The following is a 24,410-nucleotide window of genomic DNA, read 5'->3' on the forward strand; positions in this document are numbered from 1 at the left end:
CTTGCCTTGAGTATCCGAAAGGCTTCTTCAGCAGCTTTGGTCCAACAGAAGGGGACGTTTGAGCGTTTGAGCTGCTTACGGGAGTCCGAGGCCAGGAAGTGACCACCGAGACTTTAGCCGGGTCCATCTGGATGGACAGGGTGGGCTGACAAGACGAATCACATACAGGAGATAGACGGGGACCGAGAGGGAAACTAAGACAGGAAGTAATCACAACTCTACATCTGATCACTGAATTATTCACATTGTAGCTGTTATTTGAACAGTTTTCTTATAGGATTTCTTATAAATGTGTCTGTGTGTTGGAATCAAATCCATCCCATTTGTAATGGTTTTGAGCCCTGTCTGCACCTTATCCTCACATTGACAGCTTTTACAGGAGTCAGGTGACATTACACCGCTGCTTAACCCGGGGAAACATCCCTCCAATAAATTAAAAGAAGGTCAGGACAAATTCACTTTCCATTTTTTTATATTTATTGCTTTTATTTACAGAAATCACTTCACCAAGTTGCATAAAATCCGTTCAAAAAAATAGATTTGACCTTTAGAGTCAAGTAAACATTACAACTTAGGCAGAATAACTCCTAAAAGTACAGTACAGCATTTTTCAAAACCATCAAGCTCCACACAACCACACTGTTTACTACTTTTGTTAATGTTGGGGACTCCCCTCCGGTCCACATCTGCCCACCGCTCGTGATCAACGGATCCAGGAACTCTGCAGGATCTTCTGATCCACTTCAAGTGTCCAATAAAAGGGAAGAATGTCTGGGATTGGGACGATATCAAAGTGAAATCAATCACCCAGGAGGGCGTTTGAGCTTCCTGAACAGATTTACATAAAATGTATCGGTCATTTCAAGGATTCAGGAAAAACAGTGTGTATGCATAGACTGTAAGGGATTTAACAAATCAGCAGTGATGGCAGACAAAAACACAAACACAAGCCGAGCATCCCAAGCAACTTAAGAGCAGGGAGTTTCTCACCCCCTCTCACCCCCTCTCACCCCCTCTCTCACACACACACACACACACACACACACACACACACACACACACACACAGAGCCCGGGGACAACATGGCAGGACTGAGGCAGAAAGGATGCTGATAAAAGTAATAAGTGAGAGCTAAGGAGACATATGGTCACTTGTGAAGCTGATGCTGTAAAAACAATAGAACACAGGAATCACCACAGGAAGCACACACACTTCACTATCAGGCCATTAGACATTCAATGTTATCCTGTTATTTTGGAATATGTTACCTTATACACACTTTCTCACATGGAACTGTAAAGTGTTCAATATTTAATGCAGTAAAAAATATTATAAAATAACATGAATAAATTGTGTACAATAAATCATTATAATATAGTCTTGTTATCAAATTGTGTTTCAGTATGAAATGTTTTTCAAAATGTCAAAATTAAATGTTTTATTTCACCACTTCTTTGCTCGAGTTGAGTTTGGTCATTTAAAGGACCACTGTGTTTGGATTAGCAGCATCTAGTGGTGGGGTTGCGTATTGCAACCAACTGAAAACCCTCACCGTGTTGGAGAATGGACGTGGCTGCTGGAATCATAGTTGTAACCCTAAATCCTGCACACTGGCACTTTAAGAAGCAGGGACTTGTGATTGGCTGAAAGATTAAGGAGGTACTGCCTTCATGCTAAGTGACCCGAAATTAAAAAAAAACATGACAATGATGACATTTCATAATAACAAGTTGAGCTTTGATTTTGTGTCTTAAATTATTTCACCATGTTTCATTTACTATTATTTATATAATACTGTACACTTTGATGCTCCATATTTTCAAACACTGCATTTATTATTTTAAAGTTTCACAAAATACTTTTTGAAAACTCTCAACAACAACAGAAAAAAGAGCATTTAAGAGCTCGTTGCTTCAAATCAAATTAGGCATTTCGGTTTATCCACACGTTCATCCGTTCAAATGATAGTCAGATGTCAGCAGCAGGTTTGTTAGACATCTCAGGTTAGTTATCAATAGTGTTACAATAATTTCACACATGTTCAGATCATTAACAAGTATAGAAAAGCCAGTTGTTGTTCAGCTTCAGTTCTGTGACATTCTGCCTTGAATGAAGTGTAGAATGGAACCAGCTGTGAAAGAGGGCGATCCTGACATCCAAACTGTATAAACACACCAACAGGACAGCAGCCAATGTCCTTCATTCTGGATCATTGAATCCACAGAATCGTTGGACACTACCATCCACACAATTGTGCTTTGAACACACAAGACATCGTACTTTATTGTCCTGCATTCAAACAACATAAGTCTGACCATCTAAATGGGGGGGGGGGGGGGGGGGGGGGGCAACACAGCCTGCCAGGTGGTCCAACCTGGCCAACTAGATCACTTTGTTGTGTTCACTTTACGCGCTCAAGGGATATAATATTCACCACTATCAGGGCTCCTCATGGTAAGGACAAAAGAGAACAGATATTGAACCGTAATAAATGAATAGTTTGCAGGTTTGAGGAAACAGCAGTCTGTTTTTGGGTTCATGGGAGATCGGGTTTCATCATCGGGTTTCTAAATGGATTCATCAGGAATCACAAAATGTACTTCTTTACATTTAAAGACAGAAACAAATCGGAGGCGTTGTTACTTATAGGTGATGTGGCCCGTGAACTTTGTGTTTGTCACCCTGATCCAGAGACAGCACCCAGGAAAAAAAACACCAACATGTAAATGTCTTGACAGCGAGAAGGATGGTTTAACTCAACTGGGACGGTGGGAGTGATTTCCTTCTCTGAAATACTAAACCACACTAAAACAGTCTGAATGCTGGACTTCATGAATAAATCTGTAAATGGTTGTGTTGCCTGTTTTAGTGCACTTGTGTTCCTGCTTCACTAAAGTGCATTTCACCAAATATAACTATTTTAAAAATGGGGGGAAAAAATACGTAGAAATAACGACATTACAAAGCAGCAATAATTACCTTCCACGACATATCAAGTGGCAGAAAACACGAGTCAGTCAGGTACAGTCGGGTTCCTTCAACAGAAGGTGTACATTCAAAAACCGTACAGCAAAATTGAAAATGAAAACAACAAACATAATCCACTTTGCTGTTAGTTTTTTGATGTAATCTTTAAAAATGGCTGTACTATTCCGTCCGACGATAAAGCGTCGTAGGTATGACGGAAAAGCATAAATCTGACGTTTTAAAATAAGTGTATAAGAACTTTTTCAGTTGAGAACGAGTCTCCGCTTCGAAACAAACAACACAAATCCTCATAATCGCTTCCTTATAATAAAGAAATAAGTTAATTGTTTCCATCCCTAAGTGCAAAAATAAGAGACAAACTAAAAGTAAAGAGAGCAGGAGTCCCGTGGACTGTTTGGTGTGCATCCTCTCCATCCCAGACACGGAGGCTTCGGCCACTGAGCCCTTGGCAGGTCACTTTCTTTTCAACAACGTGTTTTGTTTTTTATCCTGAAGTACACAGAAGCTTCTCACAGTGCCTGGGAGGGAAAACGAGACCAGCTGAACTCCTCTTCGTCCTCTCTTCTTCACTCGGCATTGTCAAGTGCTTCTGAAAAGTGGGAGGCTGCGTACCTTAACCGGAAACCACCTGCAACGTCAACACCAACCCACAAGCAGCCACATGCACACACAGAGATGCATCCAAACACACAGAGGATATACAATCAGTGGACAGGTGGGGACAGAACGCACAACGTGAAACATTACTGAAGGTCACTGGGGGTCTAAACATGATGGTTTCATACAGACACTAGATTTAAAGGAGGAAGACTCCGATCAACTACCGCCGCTGAGCTCAACTTTATTATGGGAACTTTTCAAAACTGTCCCCCGTATCCTTGTCCCTGATAGCTGTGTCCCAATTCAGCGTCCAGCCTGGACCCCGTCTACATCAGCCTTTGATGACCAAGCGTTCTCCAAAAAGAGACAGTCTAGTCTACAGAGGACTTCCTGTTTGCATCACCTTTGTCGCTCCCATCTCCTAGCAACCAGCTGCGGTTGACAAGAAAGAGCATAGAAGAGGTAACTGCTATCTGATTAAAATGGAGCCAGAGCTCATATTGTGATGGAGGAGATGCTTCCTGATATATTTCAGGCTGAGAGAGTATATTCTTCCGTTTGTGGACACCAAGCTGATTAAAATCCAATCGTGACAAGGCGTGCAATTCATCTCGGGATAAGAAAAACGCCGCATTTCCGGTTTGCATTTGAAGGAGTCTTCAGCCTTGTTGCAGCTGCTGCGACGCTTTCAATTTTCAGATGCAGCCTCCGACGCTGGATTGGGACACAGCTACTCTGTGACAAACATTTCCGCTGTGATTTTCCTCGTTTATTCCAGGTGACTCCTACGCCACTACACGGGTTTCCAGAAGGATAGTATTTATTTAAGTGATTTGGTGCAATTTGAATGTTCCAGTGGCACAACTCTCTTCTGACCAAATAAAGCAAACTGAAGCCGGTAACCCATCAAAGCTGAGATTAAGCAATTAAACTACACTTGTTGAGAATGAGCCCTTACTTTACATAGTCTAGGCTGAACGTTGGACTCTCTAAGAGGTCCTCTGTTTGTCCCTGTTCCGTGTCGCTGCACTACCTTGCTGTGTGGAGTCTATGGAGGGTTGGTTGCAGTCCTGAGCGTAGTGGCCACTCACACCACAGTTATAACAGGACACATTGCCGCTCTTCTTGTTGATTCCCCCTCCCCCCAGAGCAGTAGCAGGGAGCATCCCCAGGGGATTTGGGTACACATGCTGGTAGACACGCTGGCAGAACGATGCCGCCGGCGCCATCTGCTGCTGGAGGTTGTAGTTTGCAGCTGCGGCGGCCGCCACTGCCGCAGCCTGGGTGCCCAGCATATGTGACGGTACGTCTGCGTGGCTGTGAGAGTGGGTGTGGAGGGGGCCGTAGGGGGACGGGTGTGCTGGAGGTGGAGCGGTGGGGAAGAAGGGGGGCAGCGTGGCGGCACCGTTGGACTGATGAGGAGGCTGGCCTTGGGTGAGGTAACTGTTACTGCACAGGCTTGTGAGCTGGAAGAGAGGAGGTGGAACGCTGAATACCTGCCGCGCTGATGCCATCTGGTGGGGGAAGAATAACGGTGCTTGGCAGCCAGCGGGGCCGCTGACACTGACACTAGTCACGCTACCGACGCTGCCTCGGCCACCGCAGTTGTTGTGACAACCACAGGTCCCACAGCCCAGGGATTGTTGTTGTTGTTGTTGTTGTTGTTGCTGCTGCTGCTGCTGCTGCTGCTGCTGCTGCTGCTGCTGCTGGGGTGGTTGCTGTTGTTGTGTTGGCTGCTGGGTTTGCTGAAGAGTTATATGGTTGTCGGGGGCAACCCCACAGGAAGCACTGCTGTTGCTGTAGGTGGTACAGCCGCTGTGTGCCGTGCTGTGGGTGAGCGCTGGGCTGGGGCTGGCGTCGGGTCCGGGGGTGTGGGTGGGCACGGCTGGAGGAACAGCTGCTTGTACGTGTCCAGGAGAGGGTGCTGCTCCAGTAGCTGCAGGGGCTCCCACAGTAGGTATGGCGGAGGTGGGGACAGGGGGCAGGGTGTAGGGAGAAGGCAGGCCAGATGGTAAGGTTAAGCCGGGATGCTTGGCATGTGGAGTCTCCACATGTGGCAGAGAGGAAGCCAAGCCTGAGCTGACACTGGCCGGGTCTGGGCAGGGCACAGGCTGCTGAAGAGAAGTGCAGTAGGACGTGGACCCAGGAGACAGGACGCCGATGGCTCTTACAGGAGCCTGGTGTAAAGTCTGCTGGCCAGCCGGGTTAGAACCACTACCTGGAGCTCCATCAGTGCCACTTTGCATGTGAGATTTAACCGTTTTAAACCTCTGAACCAGAGGCTGCACGGCAGGACTTCCTGAAGGGTGGAGGCCGATAGGTGGAATACCAAAGGTTGGGAGCAGGTCCCTCTTCTCTGGTTCTCCCACAATACCAGGGCCTAGGACAGCTGAAGGCACTCGGGGAATCTGCATCATCAGGGTCCCAGACAGGGGCTTCCCATCAGGGACAATGCTTTGGCTGGGGGGAGGGACCAGTGGCAGTGGAGAGTCAGCAGCCCCGTTATGGAGCACAAAGGGCAGAGAGCGCATGAAGGAGAGAGGGGGGAAATCTGTGCTGGTCTCCGGGCAGAGTGGCTCCGCCTGGGCCTGAAGGTTGTTTGAAGACAGAGGGTGGACAGAGGGGCCCTCCCCTACCATGGCTGGGTCAGTCTGGTGGGGGGCGAAGAACATGTCAGGGCCCGGACCTTTACCCGAGTCATCAGAGTGGCTGTCTGTATCTAACAAGAGAAACAAGGTTAGGTGAGCACAGGTCCAGTCACTATTATAATATGTTTTACAAATGCCCACGATTCACGAGCAAACACAGTGTTGTTTCAAATGCAAAACACCATGAACTTATACCTTATGCAAATATAAAATATACCTATCAAACAAATGTAAATGTACATGTTGTACCTTTGTTGTTGTCGTCCTCACTATCCAGGCTCTCTGGTCCTCGGTGTTGAGGGCTGGATGGAGAGCTGTAGCTTTCTGATGATGTTTCACCAAAGGTATCTAGACCAGAACCAGCATCTGTGTGTGAAATTGCAGAACACCAGACATCAGCCTACAGAGCAGTCGCTTAAAGTGGAACTACACACACCTTTAAAATGTACTGCTGTGTAGCCAGTATGGAGCTGTCTGGAATGGGTAAAATGGTAAATGGCCTCATTTATATAGCGCTTTTCTCCAAAGCGCTTTACAGGAATGACTGACATTCACCCATCCAGGCACACATTCACACACAAACGGCGGAGTCAACCACGCAGGGCGCAGGGCGTGGTGTCCCTGTCTTGCTCAGGGACACCAGGCACTCAGCTAGGAGGAGCCAGGGATCGAACTAAGCTGAGCTAACCCCCCCCCCCCCCCCCCCCGGGCTCTGACATTAGGGATGGGACCATAAAAGATTGCCGATCGTGATAAAAGAATGAACAATGTCAGCTGTGAATGTAGCAGTGTAGTGTGTGTGTGTTTATTATATTATTTGTCAGTGAATAGATGCTACAACTACACACAAGCTAAGTTCCTGTCTTGCCAGTCAGCTGATAATTAGAGTGAAGGGAGTTAGCCCTGAAGTTAGCAACAACATTTAAGGTGGGCTGATCTTTAAGGTGGCACTTTTCTCATTTAAGTGACAAGCTTCCATCTTTCTTTTAACTGTGTAAGTGGCAGCAGGTTAAACCGTTAATCATAAATATCCCAACTGCAAACTCTGCTCTGTTTGTATCAGGAAAACACAACGTTGAATCTTTTCAAAGTTATCGTTAGAACTGTAATAGTATTATTAAGGTGGTATATCTGTATCGGCAAGTATGGACATTTAAGTATTTGTAAAAAGTTGTATCAGTGCATCCCTGCATGTATGTGTGTGTGTGTGTGTGTGTGTGTGTGTGTGTGTGTGTGTGTGTGTGTGTGTGTGTGTGTGTGTTCACATATGAACAAAACATTTTAATTTTAAATGTTGAGGGCTGAGAAGGGACAAAGCGTGTAAAAACCTTAAATCGTCATCAGGCTAATAGCCAATGGGCTTTGAGGTTGAGCCGTGAGCTCCTGACTGTACTGATGACTAGTATTCTGTATCTCTGTGGAGTATATATATATATTCCTAAATGTATCTGGAGGGAAGCAGCAGTGGGGAAATCGGGACACTCACCCTTCCTCTGAGGTGAGAGAGCTGCTACCAGCCTACCGTTGGCTACAAACGCAGCACCCTTCCCCTTGTCCCTAAACAGAGACAGAGATGGACGAGAGAAACACAGTTACAAAGAATGTGGAACGTGACGAGTCAGTGAGTGACACCACTAGCATGAGTAGCTTTAATATCACTGACATTATACTCTCTAGTCTGTCTAGAGAGATCACAGACTTGATCAAATCATTCTCATCTGCAAACACTTGCAACTGTAACTTAAAAATAAATCCACTGAAGGCTTTTTGTGACACGCTGTCAGCATGCCATTTGTCACCCTTTTTTCATGTGTTCACACCAAATGTAAAGAGAAATTTAAGCATGAATTTGTGCCGGGCGGCGTGATAGACAGAATGTGAATGAGGCGAATACTTGAGGTTTGCCTCATTTGTGCAAGTTGAAAAATAAAACCAGAGACCGTCTAGATGACATTTAGAAAACAAGCATTTTAAAAGTTGTTTTCTTGTCGTCTTACAGACAGACCTAACAAAGCATGACTTCAGACTTTTTACTGATCACCATCATTATGGAGTTATTTCAGCATCCTTTTCGTCTGGTTATTGCTATTCTGACCAGCAGACGTGTGTCTTGCCAGATCCAGTGAATCCAGCTTGGTGAAATTCACAGAGCATCTCTGGATGATGTTATGAACCCAGACAGGAGACAGTGTTTGGTTTGCTGTCGTAGGGGGTTTGATTTAGAATGTAATCTAAAAAAGTCCAGTTACCTACGATAAAGCTTTCAAAGATGACCATGACCTGGGTGACTGAGAACCTTCACAGACATTTATAATTGTTGCATCTGTAAAATAGAGTCCTGAAAGAGGTGTAAACCACTTCCCATGCAAACGTTGTGACTTACCTTTCTGACGGCAGCCCTCTGCTCTTTGCTTTAGTGACTGTGTGGCTTCTCTTCTCAGTGTCCTGCTGCTATGAGGAGGGCAGTGAGTCAGAAAAGCTTCAACCACAGCATTACAACACAACATTACAGGTTCTTGCCACCATTATTTCATTTTTTTGTGACAGATGTTTGTGTTTAAACAATGGGAGTCAGTGACTGAGAGACAAAGCATGCTGTTAAGAGACACATTGTGGTCTTTTTGATTCTCAATGGACCATAATTTACTTAATCCTTGTGTGATGGTCATATTTTTGTTACTCAGCCAATCTTAACCCTCACCTGTTGAGCCTCTAACCCTCACCTGTTGAGCCCCTAACCCTCCCCTGTTAAGCCTCTAACCCTCACCTGTTGAGCCCCTAACCTTCACCTGTTGAGCCCCTAACCTTCACCTGTTGAGCCCCTAACCCTCACCTGTTGAGCCCCTAACCTTCACCTGTTGAGCCCCTAACCTTCACCTGTTGAGCCCCTAACCCTCACCTGTTGAGCCCCTAACCCTCACTTGTTGAGCCCCTAACCCTCACCTGTTGAGCCCCTAACCCTCACTTGTTGAGCCCCTAACCCTCACCCGTTGAGCCCCTAACCCTCACCTGTTGAGCCCCTAACCCTCACTTGTTGAGCCCCTAACCCTCACCTGTTGAGCCCCTAACCCTCACTTGTTGAGCCCCTAACCCTCACCTGTTGAGCCCCTAACCCTCACTTGTTGAGCCCCTAACCCTCACCCGTTGAGCCCCTAACCCTCACCTGTTCGGCCTCCTGGCTGCTCCTCGGTATACAGCTCTTCATCCTCTCTGCTGGACCGTTGAGGTCTGCAGAATGGCCCCCCCTCCGACCATCCCCCTGGGATCCCCTGGCACTAGAGAGACTGGTGGAGAGAAGAGGAATAGAAATGTTATCAGATCAGAAAAGAAAAGGTTTCAATGTTATCACTGAACTTATTTTGCTCATTCTTAACATGTTATCAAACCAAACATGAAGAAGATTTTCCATTCAGTGCTATTGCATACAAAGTCAATGCAAAGAGGTGAATGAGTATAAAAAGAGTGGTATCAGTGTACCCCTACTTCCATCAATACAATAAGACAATTAGATGTTATTTATAGTGTCATATCACAACAACAGTTATCTCAGGATGATTTACACATCGAGGAGGACTAAAACATGCTCATGATTTTCAATCAATGATGTAATGAGTCCTGCTGGGAATGTCAGTAAATATCTTTGCCTGGATTCCTACTAATAAGCTAGTACAGAATTAGAGTATTGTTTGCTGAAAGATTGGGGTTTTAAGTGAGATTGTATGAGGTACATAATCAAAATGTATTTTCTAGAGTAGATGGCGTTCGGCATGCTGACTATGGATAAGTATACAACCATCTGTGTGAATTCAGAGTCTCAGATCAGACCACTCTACTTACCTTTGACACGGACTCTTGGTCCCATGCTTTTTCTTGTGTCCCTGAGCGTACGCCTGTATATCTAGGAGAAAAATAAACCAAACACCAGTATATAAGTAGATATTTGAGTATATAGAAAGTTACCAATCATATAAGGATTACTGGCTCTCTTAAAAAGGCTGCATTTACTGATTCTACAGGCTCTTGTGCATTTATTGTGTCCTCTTCCCAGAGAGGATAATATGCATCAGAAAAAAACTTTGAGGAATTAGATAAATAAGTACAGTTCTTCACACCTTCCTCCTGACTGGAGGCATCAGAACAGTCTCCTTGGTAGGCCTTCCCCTGCTGGCAGTTGCCTATAAAAGAAAAAGATATTTCTGAAACAATAATCATACAATGTGCCCCTTCAGGCTAATTTTGATTTGTGTTTGATTCTTTGACATCTGTTACCTGCAGGTACGCTTAAAGTTGTAGCATCCTGTTTCTGACTCGATGAATAATGAATATATGAATATGAGGAACCGTGTTTCTCTTTTAATCTCGATTATCAGAAATAATAAGTCTTGTTCTCTGGATAGCGGTGTAACATAAATGTAATTGTATCCAAATATTTCGGTCTAGGATGTACAGCTCGGTATGCGACATCCTTTTGGTACGTCCCGTTACCCAAATAGCTGTTTGTGATACTACAAGCACACCTGGACCAGAAATTATTACCCGGAAGTTTTATCAGCGGACCAGTTGTTGTCAGCTGTAGCATTGCTCGTGGGTTAAGCCCAGTTAGCCAGTTCATCTACTCGACAGACCACAAGCTATGTCAAACTGACAAAGTCAAACTGAATGCAGATACATCTCAAACATTACATTTACAATGGCATCACCTGAATGTTTTGATTATCTGAAAGAAACAAGAGGAGACTGAAGGGCGAGTCCTTCTCCCCATAGCGCTCAGGCTCCTCCCACTGCAGATTCCCACGAGACAAAGTAATAACTCATGATATAAAGGTTATCAATCATAGACCATATAGAATTAAAGCATATGGTCAAAGTGCTAGAATCACTACTATTTGAATTGCACATCTTGAAATATTTCAAAACGAGCAAAAAATGTGCGTGTTGCTGTGTCTAGAGCCTATCAGCATTGAGATTCTCCTGCTGTTCTCACAGTTCTGACGTTGCTGAATCAGAAATGGAAGAAACAAATACTGTAGCAGTCCGTGTTCACCCAGAGCTCAACGATAGTAGCTGATATTAGTACAGAGACCAGACCCGACTATGTGGAGAAAATTTTGTATAAACCAGACCGTTGTACAAACAACAACGTTGCTGCCGCATACTGAGCAGTCCCCCAAAAGCCGAGGTAAGTACCGTTCCATGTATTTTGTGTACCGTTACACCCCTAGTGCTGAACACATTGAACTGTGCAAAGACAATACAGTGACTCAAGCAAACCAACCACCAAATGTTTGAAGGTCATACATGGCAAAAATACTGTAGAAACGTTCTAGCTTTTTAAAACTGCAATTGAATTGAAAGGAACTGCATGTAAAAATGAGACTCAAAGAAATGGACTTTCTCAAGAAGAAGTCTGGAGACTTTGAATGCATCATAAAAAAAGGAGACCTGCTTTAAGGGTTACGGGTTTAAAAATGTGTTGTGATACTCACATCTGTAGCAGGTAGGTTTTGAAGTGTAACTGGAATCACAACTGAAGAAGCTGCAGACCTTTCTGGTCCGTCTGAAGACCGGAGGAGCAGACAGAAACCTCTCCCTAAGGCAGACGGAGGGAAAGAGGACAATGCATGATGCAAAAAGCTGAGCTGAGATCTACTAAAGTACACACTGCAGACACATATGTACAAAACATGTGTTGAAGACGGGAGACATCTCTGCTAATGGTGTTTTAACACTTCTCATAACCTTACTATGTTTATTGGTTATTGAATGTTCAGTAACAAAGCTGTAGATATTCCAATTTAAATCATATCATGGCTTGACACATGCCAATCCCATACAGCCTTATGTAACAATACCATCCAAATATTTTCCTTGTCACTTCCAAGTTGTCACAGACTGACTGGAAGCAATATTTTTGAAAGGGAAGCGTTTTCCACCTGCTACTGTATCTATAGCGGGGCGTTGGAGCACACGGTCTCGGGCCGGCGACCTCTGAGCCGTGGAAATACTCGGACAAATGTGACTCTTTGCTTCATCGATTAGCTAACAGCTTTTACCACAATCATCTGAAGCTTTTTTTTTCTACATGCAGCTTTTCTATACAACCCTCCATGACTCGTCTGTATCGCTGCTTCTGAAAAGTACCCAGCAGATTTCTAAAGAAATAAATAATATGATAGTTCTTGTAATATTACAACTGTTTCCCCTCAAAGAAGTGCAACTTTATTCTCTACCTCTCAGAGAACACAGATACAGTATGTGGGACACAAGTTTTAAATTATGAGTAGAAATCCTTTTGATAGACATGAGCTATTAAAGTCCAAGGGTTTGTAAATTAATTTAAATTAATTCATGGATAATTGAGGGTCACAAGGTAAGCTCTGTCTCTTCTGTGTGGCATCCAGTGATGCATATATACACAAAGAACCTGTGGTCAAACTCACACAAGTACCGCAAGCCGAAAGATGTGATTATATGGACGAAGGAATGCTTTAAGAATAACTTCATAATAAACAGTTTTACACTTGAACAACTGACCTATACATGTTTTTCAGAGTATTGTTCTAATTGTCCAACAATAACACACTTGTCCATACTTGCAAAACGTATTCCCCTGGAACCAGTTACGCATGGACCCATAAAAGGTGAGATGTTTGCAGGAGATGATGGTAAAGCAGCTGGGTTGTGGGCGGGGCTAATGACGAAACACTCCACAGCAGCCAGATAAGTTTCACTTTCCAAAGTTTCACTTTCCAAAGTTTCACTTCACACAAAATGAAACTGATGCACATCATGGTGTGTGTGTGTGTGTGTGTGTGTGTGTGTGTGTTCTGAGGGACATTCAAGAACGCTGCTGCCAGGATTTAGAGCAACACAACAAGAACTGATCACATTAACCATCTACTCATTGTGGTGGAAATTAGTGTATTATTTCCTGGTGAGAAATAAGAGTATTACACTTTTATATGTAAACTTCATATTAAACTATAATAAACTACTAAATCAAACAATTCCCATCACACTCATCACTATACTGGCGACATTTATCTTTTAGAATTACAAATGAGAAAAGTCGTTTAAATTGTCTTCAAAGCCTTGCAAAATCTACCACCTTCTTTTACCAGTGAATGCCTTTCCGTTTACGTCCCAACAACTGTTGTTTTAAAAGTTCCTAATGTGTCCCACAAGAAATGTGGTGAGGCTGCTTCCTGGTTTTATGGCCTTTAACTGTGGAACGATCTCTTTTGGATCTCAGAAGTCCCTCGTCATTCTTACAGTGTCCCCATTATTTGACACATGATATATATGCATATATATTTAGGATAAATGTAGATTACCGTAGGTTTTTCTCCACCTCCCCGCTCTCATTCCGGCCGCCCTGGTTCAGAAGGCTCAGGATGCTCTTCTCGAAGGACTCCGTACACTGATCCTTAGGAAGCTACAGGGAAAACCCAAGCACAGTTTGCACAGATAAAGCCATCATCATCATCATCATCATCATCATCTGTCGATAAACAAGATGCGGTGAGACCTGGTATGACATGGTTAAGCTACATTTGAGTAAAAAGTTACAAATGCACTTACAAGACTAAATCTTATATCGTAAGAGGTTTGATTTGAAATATCTTATAATGTCAGTATTTTATACAGTTGAAGAAACTTGAAAAATCCCAATAACAAGAGTGGATACCTTAAGAAGGAAATTCTCCAGTTCCAGATGGGTTTTGGTCACACTACTAGAAGAAGAGTCCGACCACTTCACCTGAAACGTAGCAGAGGACATTCATCTTTATTCCTATACAGACAGCAATAAGAAATCTGACACAGAAATGTCGGAAAGGAAATGTGGCCAATATATAGATCAATATACATTACTCACAAAAAGGTAGGGATATTCGGCATTCAGGTGAAATTTTAGGATGAACTTAAAATGCACTATAACCTTTACAGGTGAACGTAATTTGACCTTCTCTAAAGTTTTGACATCACATGTCCAACTGTTCTGATGTTGCTGTTCTCTAACACGGAGCTGAACGGCAAAATTAACAACAGGTGCTTGATCCTTGAATCGACCAATCAATGTCTTGGTTCAGTTAGAATTGGTATTTAATCCTCGTCTTCATCATGCTGTTCACATGTTGACATCATGAGACCAAGACAACACCGAACACGTGATCAACAGCACCTCGCCATTGTGTGGCTTCAAACAGGATGTTGTCAAAGGGAAGTGACCAATGAGCTTAGAGAGTCACAGAGTGTCATCAGCAGGTTGCTACGGAGACACAGAGAGACTGGAAGAGTCCCAGAAAGGCAGAGACGTGGACATCCTTGTTGGTCACATGACAAGTTATGGAGACATTGACATGTTTTGTTGTGGTATACCCTCCACTGTTACTGGCTTTTGGTCCAATACATTGTTTGAGATGAGGAAATCACCATTGCATGCTTCTACTTAAATGCCCTACTTCCATGATATAATATCACTGTAGCGTGAACTCTTTACACTTTCCATAAATTTCACCCGAAAGCCAAATATCCCTTAATATTTGTGAGTAGTGTATTTCAATTGTTTTCCTCCATAATGTTGGAAATTGGAAAAATCCCATGGCCGCCAGACTCAAGTAAACAGAGACTCAGCATATGTCTCTGGCTTTTATTGTGAAAGAATAAAATTAATAAACAAAAGAACAACAAATCAAATAAGTGGAATTGGATCATTTCCCACGGCATACCTGACAATCAACCTTGGTCCATCTTATTCTGAATGGACCAAAATTGACTAAATTAACATTATGCTGTATTGAAGACGAATTGAGACTGGAAATTGAGAACATACACTTATGTTTACAATATTTACTGATTTAAGAAATCAAGACTTATTTTTGTCGCTCCTGATGGTCAGTAGTGATTGCAAGTTTAAGGCACTTCACAGATGGCTTCACTTTTCAGAAATGGAGGTTGCCGCCTTAACTCCACTCTTCATAACTGAGTGTTTACAGTTTTCCTGAACATAGACAAACAGTATGATACTAAAAGAACACATAATTAGGGTGCCTGTGTGTGTACAGTGTTGTTACCTACCTCAAAGTTGTATTCCTTGTCTATTCTGGTCCGAGAAATGCCCGTGAGCACGATTCCCTCTATATGCACTGCTGCAACAACATGGAGTGGTACAAAACTATTAGGAGTCAGTATGGAGAGTAATGTAGCTAGCTATCAAGCCTATCAACAGCCTATACAATCATCAGAGTTACTATAGCACTTACTAGGATGAGTCAGCATGTTGTTTGAGTCCAGATTATTTGAAGATTAAAAGGTAATTAAAAAGAAATACTTAAATGTGAGGGGTCAAACTGTATTTGTCACTCTGTCACATCTAACAACGTTACAAAGGATACAAGTTATTACAGGGCCAAGTAAAGGTGTGAATACACAGAAATGACATAACATGCATAGGTTCATTCTTGCTGCAGAAGGAAACATGTTAGTTTGGCAGGTATTCCCCATTAGTTGTTTATTCTAATTTCATAGCAAAAATGTTTTAAAGTTGAAATATTTCAACTCAAGCAACCAATTTGTGTGACGCTGTCACAAATGTTGTCTCCTGGGTCTGCGGTCCCCGGATCTCTACAATAGTAACTCATATTAGTCCAGAGACCAGACCTGACCATGGGGAGAAACCAGAGACTGTCTATGGTCCAAACAACAAGGTTGCTATTTATGTCTAGATGACCTTATTTGGAGTGTGGATGGAGAAGCTACAATGTAGCATACCCTGGCATCCATTAATCCAGACTCCATTCAGAAAACAAGCATTTTCAAAGTTGTTAGCTTGTGGTCTTACAGACTACAAAAGCGGGACTACAGACTTTTTACTAATCACCGTCATTATGGAGTTATTTCAGCATCCTTTTGATCTGGTTATTGCTATCAAATAACAGCTAAATCGTTTATTTTGGGTTCATCAAGCTGCATTTAACAAGCCAACCTGTGTCTTGCTAGAAGTGAACCCAGCTTGTTGAAATTCACCGAGCACCTCTGGATGTTGTCATGGACCCAAACAGGACAGTGTTTGGTTTCCCGTCTGGGGGATTTGATTTATAATGTAATCTAAAGCAAGTCCAGTTCTACGATAAAGCTTTCAAAGATGACCATGACCTGGGTGACTGAGAACCTTCACAGACATTTAGAACCGCTGCTGCCGCACTAAAGGGTCCTGACAGAGGCGTACACCACTTCCCATGCAAAAGTTGTGACCAAAACAAACTAGATGGTGGAATGTGTACGCATGGTTGATTTTCCATAGAGTTGCATGTCATGGAAACAGAGGAAATTGCCGATGCACATGGTGAGGTAGTGAATTGAAGCCAGGTTGTTGAAATGAAATAATGATTTCTCTTACACAGTTAATTTAACTTCAGATGACATTACTTATAGATCCACCATATCATAAACATTCAAAGTATCCTTCTCTTACGGCATCCAGCGTGCCGAATGCAAGTAATGCGTTTGGTGTGAACACGGCATTAGACCACATTGGCAGCATAAAATCAAGTAATCTGATAAAATCCACAAATGAAATTGCTGCCCAATTCCCTGTTATATCTGCAGCAAATGAATGTTTCGAATGATCACCTTCTCTTTGTGTTGCCCAGCGTCGGCTCTGGCAGGGAGGATGGGAGGCCTTACATTCCCCCAACCCCAGCGCTTGGGAAGGCGGATAATCTGTTTTCTGACCCGTCAGCTCCTGGAGACCAAAAACACAAAAGTTAGGAACTGTAATGTGTTTCACAGGTTTCATATTTAGCCAATCATAAAACACAATGTGGAAATATGTCTTGCAGCAGTGACAAATATATCATGTTATATATCATGTTTAACTCATATTATTTGACATTTCAATAACAAGTTAGGTAACTGCTAATGCTTGGGCACAGTGCAAATTTGGATCGTCAACATCAGGAGTGTTTTGTTTTTCTTTCCGTCAAACTTAGAGTTGTCAGTTATTTTATGGGATGTTGATTTTTGGATACTATCCCAGTACATTCGGATATATATTTCAGCTTTCCAAAAACTAATATTAAGGAAACATCAAAGATCATATAAAATATAAAACTACAGGAAACATGCTAAACTGAACAACGGAGCTACAATGTCCATGTAAACAGAGGGAGTATAGCAGTTTACACATGACATGAATGATTTCATTAAGAGCAGTGACTCATTGCCAGTCCAGGCCATGACTCCCAATGCTGTCAGCCTCATGGCCCTGCAGTGTTGAACCAACTGGATGTCTATTTAAAAAGGTACGCTCACTGTGGTAAATCAGCATTAAACAACAAGTAAAAGTCTAGCACTAAAGCTGGCAATATTAGTAAACACTATTAACTCTGATTATTTATAATAGATACTGGAAATTCATCCCTAAGTTGAGGCTCATTTTCAGCCATTGAATCTGAAAGGTTAGGGTGAGGTTTTCATGTGCTGGTGAAAAGCTCTGACACTTGAGAGTATGGATGGATGGAAGTTGTCCTCCTTTTTGCAATGAGGTAATCATAAATGAAGGTCTCCCTGCATAAATAAATGATACATTTAAAAAAAAATGGCAGTTTTTTTAGCATGATATTTCCTTTGTTTTTTTAATCCGGGCTGCTGTTAGTTTTACTTCACTACTATGTTAGCGAACTAGAAAGCTTTTTCAAGTAACCCATGACGATATTCACGATATTCACGATTATATTGAAAGTGAAAATCCACCACAATTAATTTATTGGGTGTTTTTTTTTATCCGCATCCACGATAAAATAAAAATCTCATATCGTCCCATCAAATATGGTATATAATAATATATGATATATATGTAATATGGTTTAAAAGCCACAGGTGACTCAGTACTTTATCAAACCCCTGTTGCAGCAGTTAAAACCGACTTACATATTCTATGTAGTTTTAATTAATGACTTCCACTGCAGAGCATTTAGAAAGTAGCCAGAGCCACATCCCAAACATTTGAACATGGCCACTGGTTGAAGTCACCTGCTGAACTGGAGCTTCTGTCTGGTTGACCGACTACCGTGAGCGTTACCGTTAGCTGTCCCGCATAGGACGACAGCTCATGACGGGAAGTAACACGTATGCCTTTTCCACTCGCCAATTATGTAACAATAGGCTAATAAGCCACCGCATTATCTTATCAGCTAACGTTATGTCTTTTATATTTATAACTCTAGTCACTTATGCTCACGTTACAGGCGTGTAACACCTCCTGAAGAACACTAGTTGAAGCTAGTTTTAGCTAGCCTAGCATTTCATGCTAACGTTACTCATGTAAGTTTACTTTAGTGTAAGCCATTACCGTTATCTGGACATTAAGTCGAAGTTGACGTTGCCGTCTCTCCTTCTCTATGGCGAGCTCTATTTTGTCAAGCTGCCCTCGGACCATCTCGCGTTGGTGGAAATGGAAAGCTGGGTGGAGAGAGGCCATAGCATAAAGCAGCGCCAACTGCTCCAGAGGTCCTGCCGCTGTTTCGTTAGTGGACAAGCCGCAGGTCTGCTCCGACCACCCGTACACATTCCCGTCCTGACACGGTGGGTGAACCGAGTGGTGGCGAGGGTCCCTGAATTGAGGAACGGGGTAGTCATGATTCTTATAGAACAAGGCCGGATCTACATGGCTCAGTATCCGAAATAGTATTCCAGCACATTCCATGCTGTCAGACCCGAGGAGGGACAGGCAGACCAGGAGTTTGGACCGAACCACTGGATCGATCACGTCCGTCAAAATTCCCAAATCGCTGGGACTATTTGCCCGAAGCTCAAAGTCTCTCAAAACATGGTAGTCTTTCCTAGCGAGATCCTCTAAGTAAGATCCCAAAAAGCGGAGCTCCAGTGGTTGACACATATGTAGCAGCCCGCACATGAACTCGATCCGTTTAGCAGGGTTTAGATGTAGGCCGAACCACTCAAAAACAGTCTCTTTGTCCAGCTGGGGTGGATACACACCGGGTCTGAGCGAGTCCTCCAGCCCGTCGGACCCCGATGGAGGTACCGCCCTGGAGATATGTTGGTGCTCCCGATCCAATGACTCGTCCTCGGCCGTTTCGTCGCCTCCTTCCTCGCCCGTTTTTATCGGTAGCTTCATTTTCGGCATTATCAGCGATGCGAGAGAGGCTTCAAATGGCAAATAACGGACCAATATACATTACTGACAGCTGACAGCGTCCGGTTATGCTGTAAAGGAAGGCGAACCGTCAGTTGTTTTACAGTGTTTTTACTATTAGCTAACCATCTGACTCGGCGACGCTGCTACATGTATGGATGTGTTGTGCTTTAGCCGTTTCTCCGAACTTGCGTTCTTCTTCTACTCTTCATTTCCGGTGGAGTAGAAGACGAAGAAGAAGAAAAGCAGTCGGCCGGAGTGCTGCCATCGCGCAACTGTTGGCGGACTTGAATTTACATGAATATACCTGTATTCCACCATCTTTCTCAATTTGTGAAACTGTCAACGTCCACAAACTTAAGAAACATGATATTACAATTTAATCAACGTTTGAAAAATTTGAAAAATATGAAGTCACAATCATGTTTGTCACAGTTTTGTTACCAATGAGCTGTTTTATTTGTTTCAGTATTGGATCACGAGTAAATTATGTTCTCTAATTATTAAGATATAATCTGACAAACATTGCGAAAATCAGACAAACAGCATTTAAGAACGTGCAACTACTACCCTTAATACTACTACTACTACTACCATTATTATTATTATTATTATTATTATTATTATTATTAATAATAATAATCATAGTAATATTAATAACAATAACAGTAGTGATATTCATATAACATCAATAATGATCAACTTTTCATTTGCAAAATGATGCTGAATTTGCTTTATATGTGTAGTATCCTGAAAGTTATTGGAAGTCAGTACAGAGATTCTTTTCTTTGTTTCTGTTAGATCGTGTTCTCTACAAACGTTGAGATATAAAACATGTAGACCTTTATTGGGGAGACCTGAAAGCAGCCAAATTGTCATAAAAGCACATACAAACTAGCAGTAGGTTAATAAAGTATTTTGTGGAGGTAATTCATTTCCTTAAAGTAAATGTTGGATACACCTCAGGGTGTCTTAAATACGCCTGGTGAAACTCTCAAATACACATATTTGTCGCTTTCTGTGACGGTATTTGGCCTTATTTGCATGAAGGTTCAGTATTTTTACAGTAAAGACAAAAACAGGGATACGTTTGTGTTCCACTGACTTTTATTTTGCTAGCACTGCCCTCTAGAGGAAAATTAATTTATTACAAAGAAGAGGACACTAGACTGCAGCTCGACAAAAACCATGAGGTCAGATATAACAGTACAACTAGGGTTCTGAAGTAAGGGATGTAGAAACTGGAAGATCATAGAGCACATATGATTGCATGTTTGATTTTCATTCATTTGAATAATAACTTTAAGTAACAGCCAGAGATTGAATAAGGCCACATTGCACAAACTGCTTCCATATCTTTGTTCTTACTGACTCCTAAATCTATTCCTGCAACCTTTGATCACACCGACAAGTTATGTGAAAGTACGGTTTTCTACACTCATCTTGGCGTGAGAGTTCTATGTAGAACTCTGAAAAGTTGAGATTTGCACTGTTTTCTATGTTTCGGCCTGTCTAAGATGGTAAACTGTAGAGTAATCTCAATACTTTCTGCATTACATGATTCCATATTTGCACGTTAAGTAACTTGATATTCCAGTAGGGGGGATGTGTATAAATGGAAAAGTAAATCAAAACAAGAGAAAACCACAGGGTGATGTCACACGACGCAAGAGCTCAATGCTCCATTAGCAGTATTGAACCTTTCAGTCTGCATTAGGATGTTATGTTATGGACACTTAGCTACCTTTATGGACGAAGGACACACGGTGTGTTCAATGGACTTCTGTTGGATATTCCTTTACTCATCCTCACATTAAAGTTCTCTCACTGGGAGAGGACCCCTTCATGGACTGTGGGAAATGTGGTTTCATAGGGAATATTTCAGTTGTGTAATGCTGGAGTGATATTAGGGGTTTAATTATCATCCAGGGTGGGGGTAGTGTTGTCAGCCTTATGGGTAACCTGCATATGTGAGGTGAGGTGTGATGGGAAGTGTAGTCCCCGTGGATGTGTGTGGATGTGAGAAGCCGCTGCTCCCTCGCTGCAGCCGGTGAAGTTGATGTACAGATGAGTGTTGTTAGCCAGCAGAAGTGTATTAGATGAGCTCAAGATTACAGCCTCACAAGACTGCAGTGTTCCTGTCCTCTTGTAGACGACTCAATGAAAGCCTCTGGTTGGACGGTGAAGGATCTCTCCTGTCATTCTTCTGGTCGTGTCACCCGGACACTAGAAATGCGGGTCACCAGCTGAACGAGCAAAGGTCACGTTAGCATCCACAGTGTGCTCCCAACTAGGGTTCAGGGCCGATAAGCTGGAAAGGTAACACACCGTAACAACAGTGTTTACGGAGGCTTCTGGTTGGACCTATAACAACACACGCCGACCACAAGGTGGTGCTGTTTTCCTGCTATCTGAAGTTATCCGAGGGCTTTATGACATCTGTAGGATGTATGTTTAGAATAAGTTATAAGGTTGTTTATATATAGAAGTTACTCCAGAGGTCCAAGACTGATTCCATGATGATGTGATGTGAAACTATTTGAATTTGATAACTGCAGCAAAGTGACTGAGAACAATGATTTTACACGTTTGAGTCCACTCCATGTTTTCAGCTTCTATCATTTCTTACATCCAACATTGAAGACAGAGACCAATCGTAAACGTAGACTATTGACTTTTTATTGGAGGAACTGTTTTGGTGGTCTGATGATGTTCTGTAGACGCTGGAGATGTCTTCCAGCTGGCAATTCCCAGAATGCTCTCTGCCAACTGGTCAGCTGGTTGCTCACAGCTGGAACAAAAAAACAAACATGTCAAAGGTGAACATGTGCTACAATGTGACGTAAACGTAGCATGAGTGTTCTTACAACGTTAACAAGCGAGGCAAAGGTTAGAGGAAATGTTTCCATGAACCAAGACACGCCCAGCAATACCTGGAAAACTATCTCACCTGTGGCCTTCAAAATGTCTACAGTGTATATCTGTTACTAATAGCCTCCAGACATGGAATATCAGGGGTGTAGCTCAATGATAACCTAGAATGGTAGGTACTTAAAATGAAGCTTGTCGAAATGAAGTAGCAAATTTGAAGAGTGGCTGAGCTCCCATTTTTGCAGATAAAAGACTTCTGTCACTTCTGCCTCTATCTCTGCTGTTAGCTTAAACATTCTACAAAATATGGTTTCTCTCAGATGATTAGTTTCACGGATATTAAGGCTCAAAATGGAAGTAAACACATCTTTGCCCAACTTCAGAGACATATTCCAAAAAACTGACAAGTATCAGGTCCAAACTTACTTATTTTGAAAGATCATATTCTTGTTAAAATCATATTAAAAAATCAGGAGGGTGTTTTGCCTCAATTTGTCGCAGTGATTTTTTAAAATCCTGATATTGGTGGGGTTTTGTGGTGGTTTTTGGTACTGCATGTCCTAACAGCCTACTAGTAAACATCACAGCAGGGCAATTCAATTGTGTTTTTTACCATTTACCAAAGACTTACATGTGACTAAATGCTACTGATACATTTAGCCTCACGAAAACATTAAAATGTAGCACAGTTGTAGAAGCAATAAGTCCTTGAATGTGAGTTGAACATGCTGAAAGCAGCTACATTTGGGATTTTTCCTATTAACAAGTGTGTCTTTGTGCTAGAATTTTTACATACTAAGATGGTCAGGTGGGAGGCATTTGATGAAATGACATGACACGGAATGACCCATTGCTTCCCTCGTCTCTCTGGTCTGGTCCTGGGGGTCCTGATGGTCCTGGGGTTCCTCTGGGTCTTTTTGCCAATTCGGGTCCAAGGCAGTGCTGAAACAATCAAATGGATGCTGCATACAAAATTAATGTAATTAGTTTCAAAGCCAGGTGCATAAAGAATACAAATCATACATTGTGTAGCTGTCCAACTCACCTTTTGATCCTTCAAGTCAAAATAAGAATAATAATAGCAGCATACTACAGTTATTCCTGACCTGGTTCTTCCATGTCAGCATCAAGGCATTGGGGTCATTCTGGGTCATTTCAACAAATTTCTGAAAATCTTCCCACTCTGACCATCACAGAATTTCTTAAAAAAATTCTAGTATAGAGACACACTTGTTAATAGGAAAAATCTAAAATATTAGGTCTCTACGGTCGACAGTTTTGTCGTGAAACATCATTGAATGAAGGGTAGTTTAGACAGTTTTTGGCATCATACTCTGAAAAGCCATTTTTAAACAGCAATACCTGGAAAACTATCTCACCTGTGGCCTTCAAAATTTCTACAGTGTATATGCGTTACTAATAGCCTCCAGACATGGAATATCAGGGGTGTAGCTCAATGATAACCTAGAATGGTAGGTACTTAAAATGAAGCTTGTCAAAATGGGGTAGCAAATTTTAAGAGTGGCTGAGCTCCCATTTTTGCAGATAAAAGACTTCTGTCACTTCTGCCTCTATCTCTGCTGTTAGCTTAAACATTCTACAAAATATGGTTTCTCTCAGATGATTAGTTTCACGGATATTAAGGCTCAAAATGGAAGTAAACACATCTTTGCCCAACTTCAGAGACATATTCCAAAAAACTGACAAGTATCAGGTCCAAACTTACTTCTTCTGAAAGATCATATTCTTGTTAAAATCATATTAAAAAATCAGGAGGGTGTTTTGCCTCAATTTGTCGCAGTGATTTTTTAAAATCCTGATATTGGTGGGGTTTTCTGGCCGTTTTTGGTACTGCATGTCCTAATGGCCTACAAGTAAACATCACAGCAGGGCAATTCAATTGTGTTTTTTACCATTTACCAAAGACTTACATGTGACTAAATGCTACTGATACATTTAGCCTCACGAAAACATTAAAATGTAGCACAGTTGTAGTTACAGAGGCAATAAGTCCTTGAATGTGAGTTGAACATGCTGAAAGCAGCTACATTTGGGATTTTTCCTATTAACAAGTGTGTCTTTGTGCTAGAATTTTTACATACTGAGATGGTCAGGTGGGAGGCATTTGATGAAATGACATGACACGG

General features: G+C 42.3%; 1 protein-coding gene across 4 annotated transcripts; it reads right to left on the bottom strand.

The window, feature by feature from the left end:
* Nucleotides 1-460: 460 nt before the first annotated feature.
* On the bottom strand, nucleotides 461-19,581 carry zcchc2 (zinc finger, CCHC domain containing 2). Of its 4 annotated transcripts, none has more exons than XM_084034192.1 (14): nucleotides 18,589-19,581; nucleotides 16,869-16,980; nucleotides 15,315-15,382; nucleotides 13,924-13,995; nucleotides 13,571-13,671; nucleotides 11,723-11,826; nucleotides 10,337-10,411; nucleotides 10,074-10,134; nucleotides 9,400-9,520; nucleotides 8,620-8,687; nucleotides 7,723-7,793; nucleotides 6,486-6,602; nucleotides 4,622-6,307; nucleotides 461-3,616 (listed from the first exon to the last, which is right to left on the bottom strand). In XM_084034192.1, the coding sequence occupies exons 1-14, from the start codon at nucleotides 19,381-19,383 to the stop codon at nucleotides 3,555-3,557; spliced, it is 3,513 nt and encodes a 1,170-aa protein (XP_083890318.1). In that variant the 5' UTR covers nucleotides 19,384-19,581; the 3' UTR covers nucleotides 461-3,554. The 4 variants fall into 4 exon arrangements, with proteins under 4 accessions (XP_083890318.1, XP_083890317.1, XP_083890316.1 ...); XM_084034191.1 differs by having other exon boundaries at nucleotides 8,620-8,684; nucleotides 15,315-15,385; XM_084034190.1 differs by having other exon boundaries at nucleotides 15,315-15,385.
* Between the last annotated feature and the right edge of the window lie 4,829 nt (nucleotides 19,582-24,410).

The sequence above is a fragment of the Eutrigla gurnardus genome (genome assembly GCF_963514095.1).
Source record: "Eutrigla gurnardus genome assembly, chromosome: 18".
Classification (NCBI taxonomy): domain Eukaryota; kingdom Metazoa; phylum Chordata; class Actinopteri; order Perciformes; family Triglidae; genus Eutrigla; species Eutrigla gurnardus.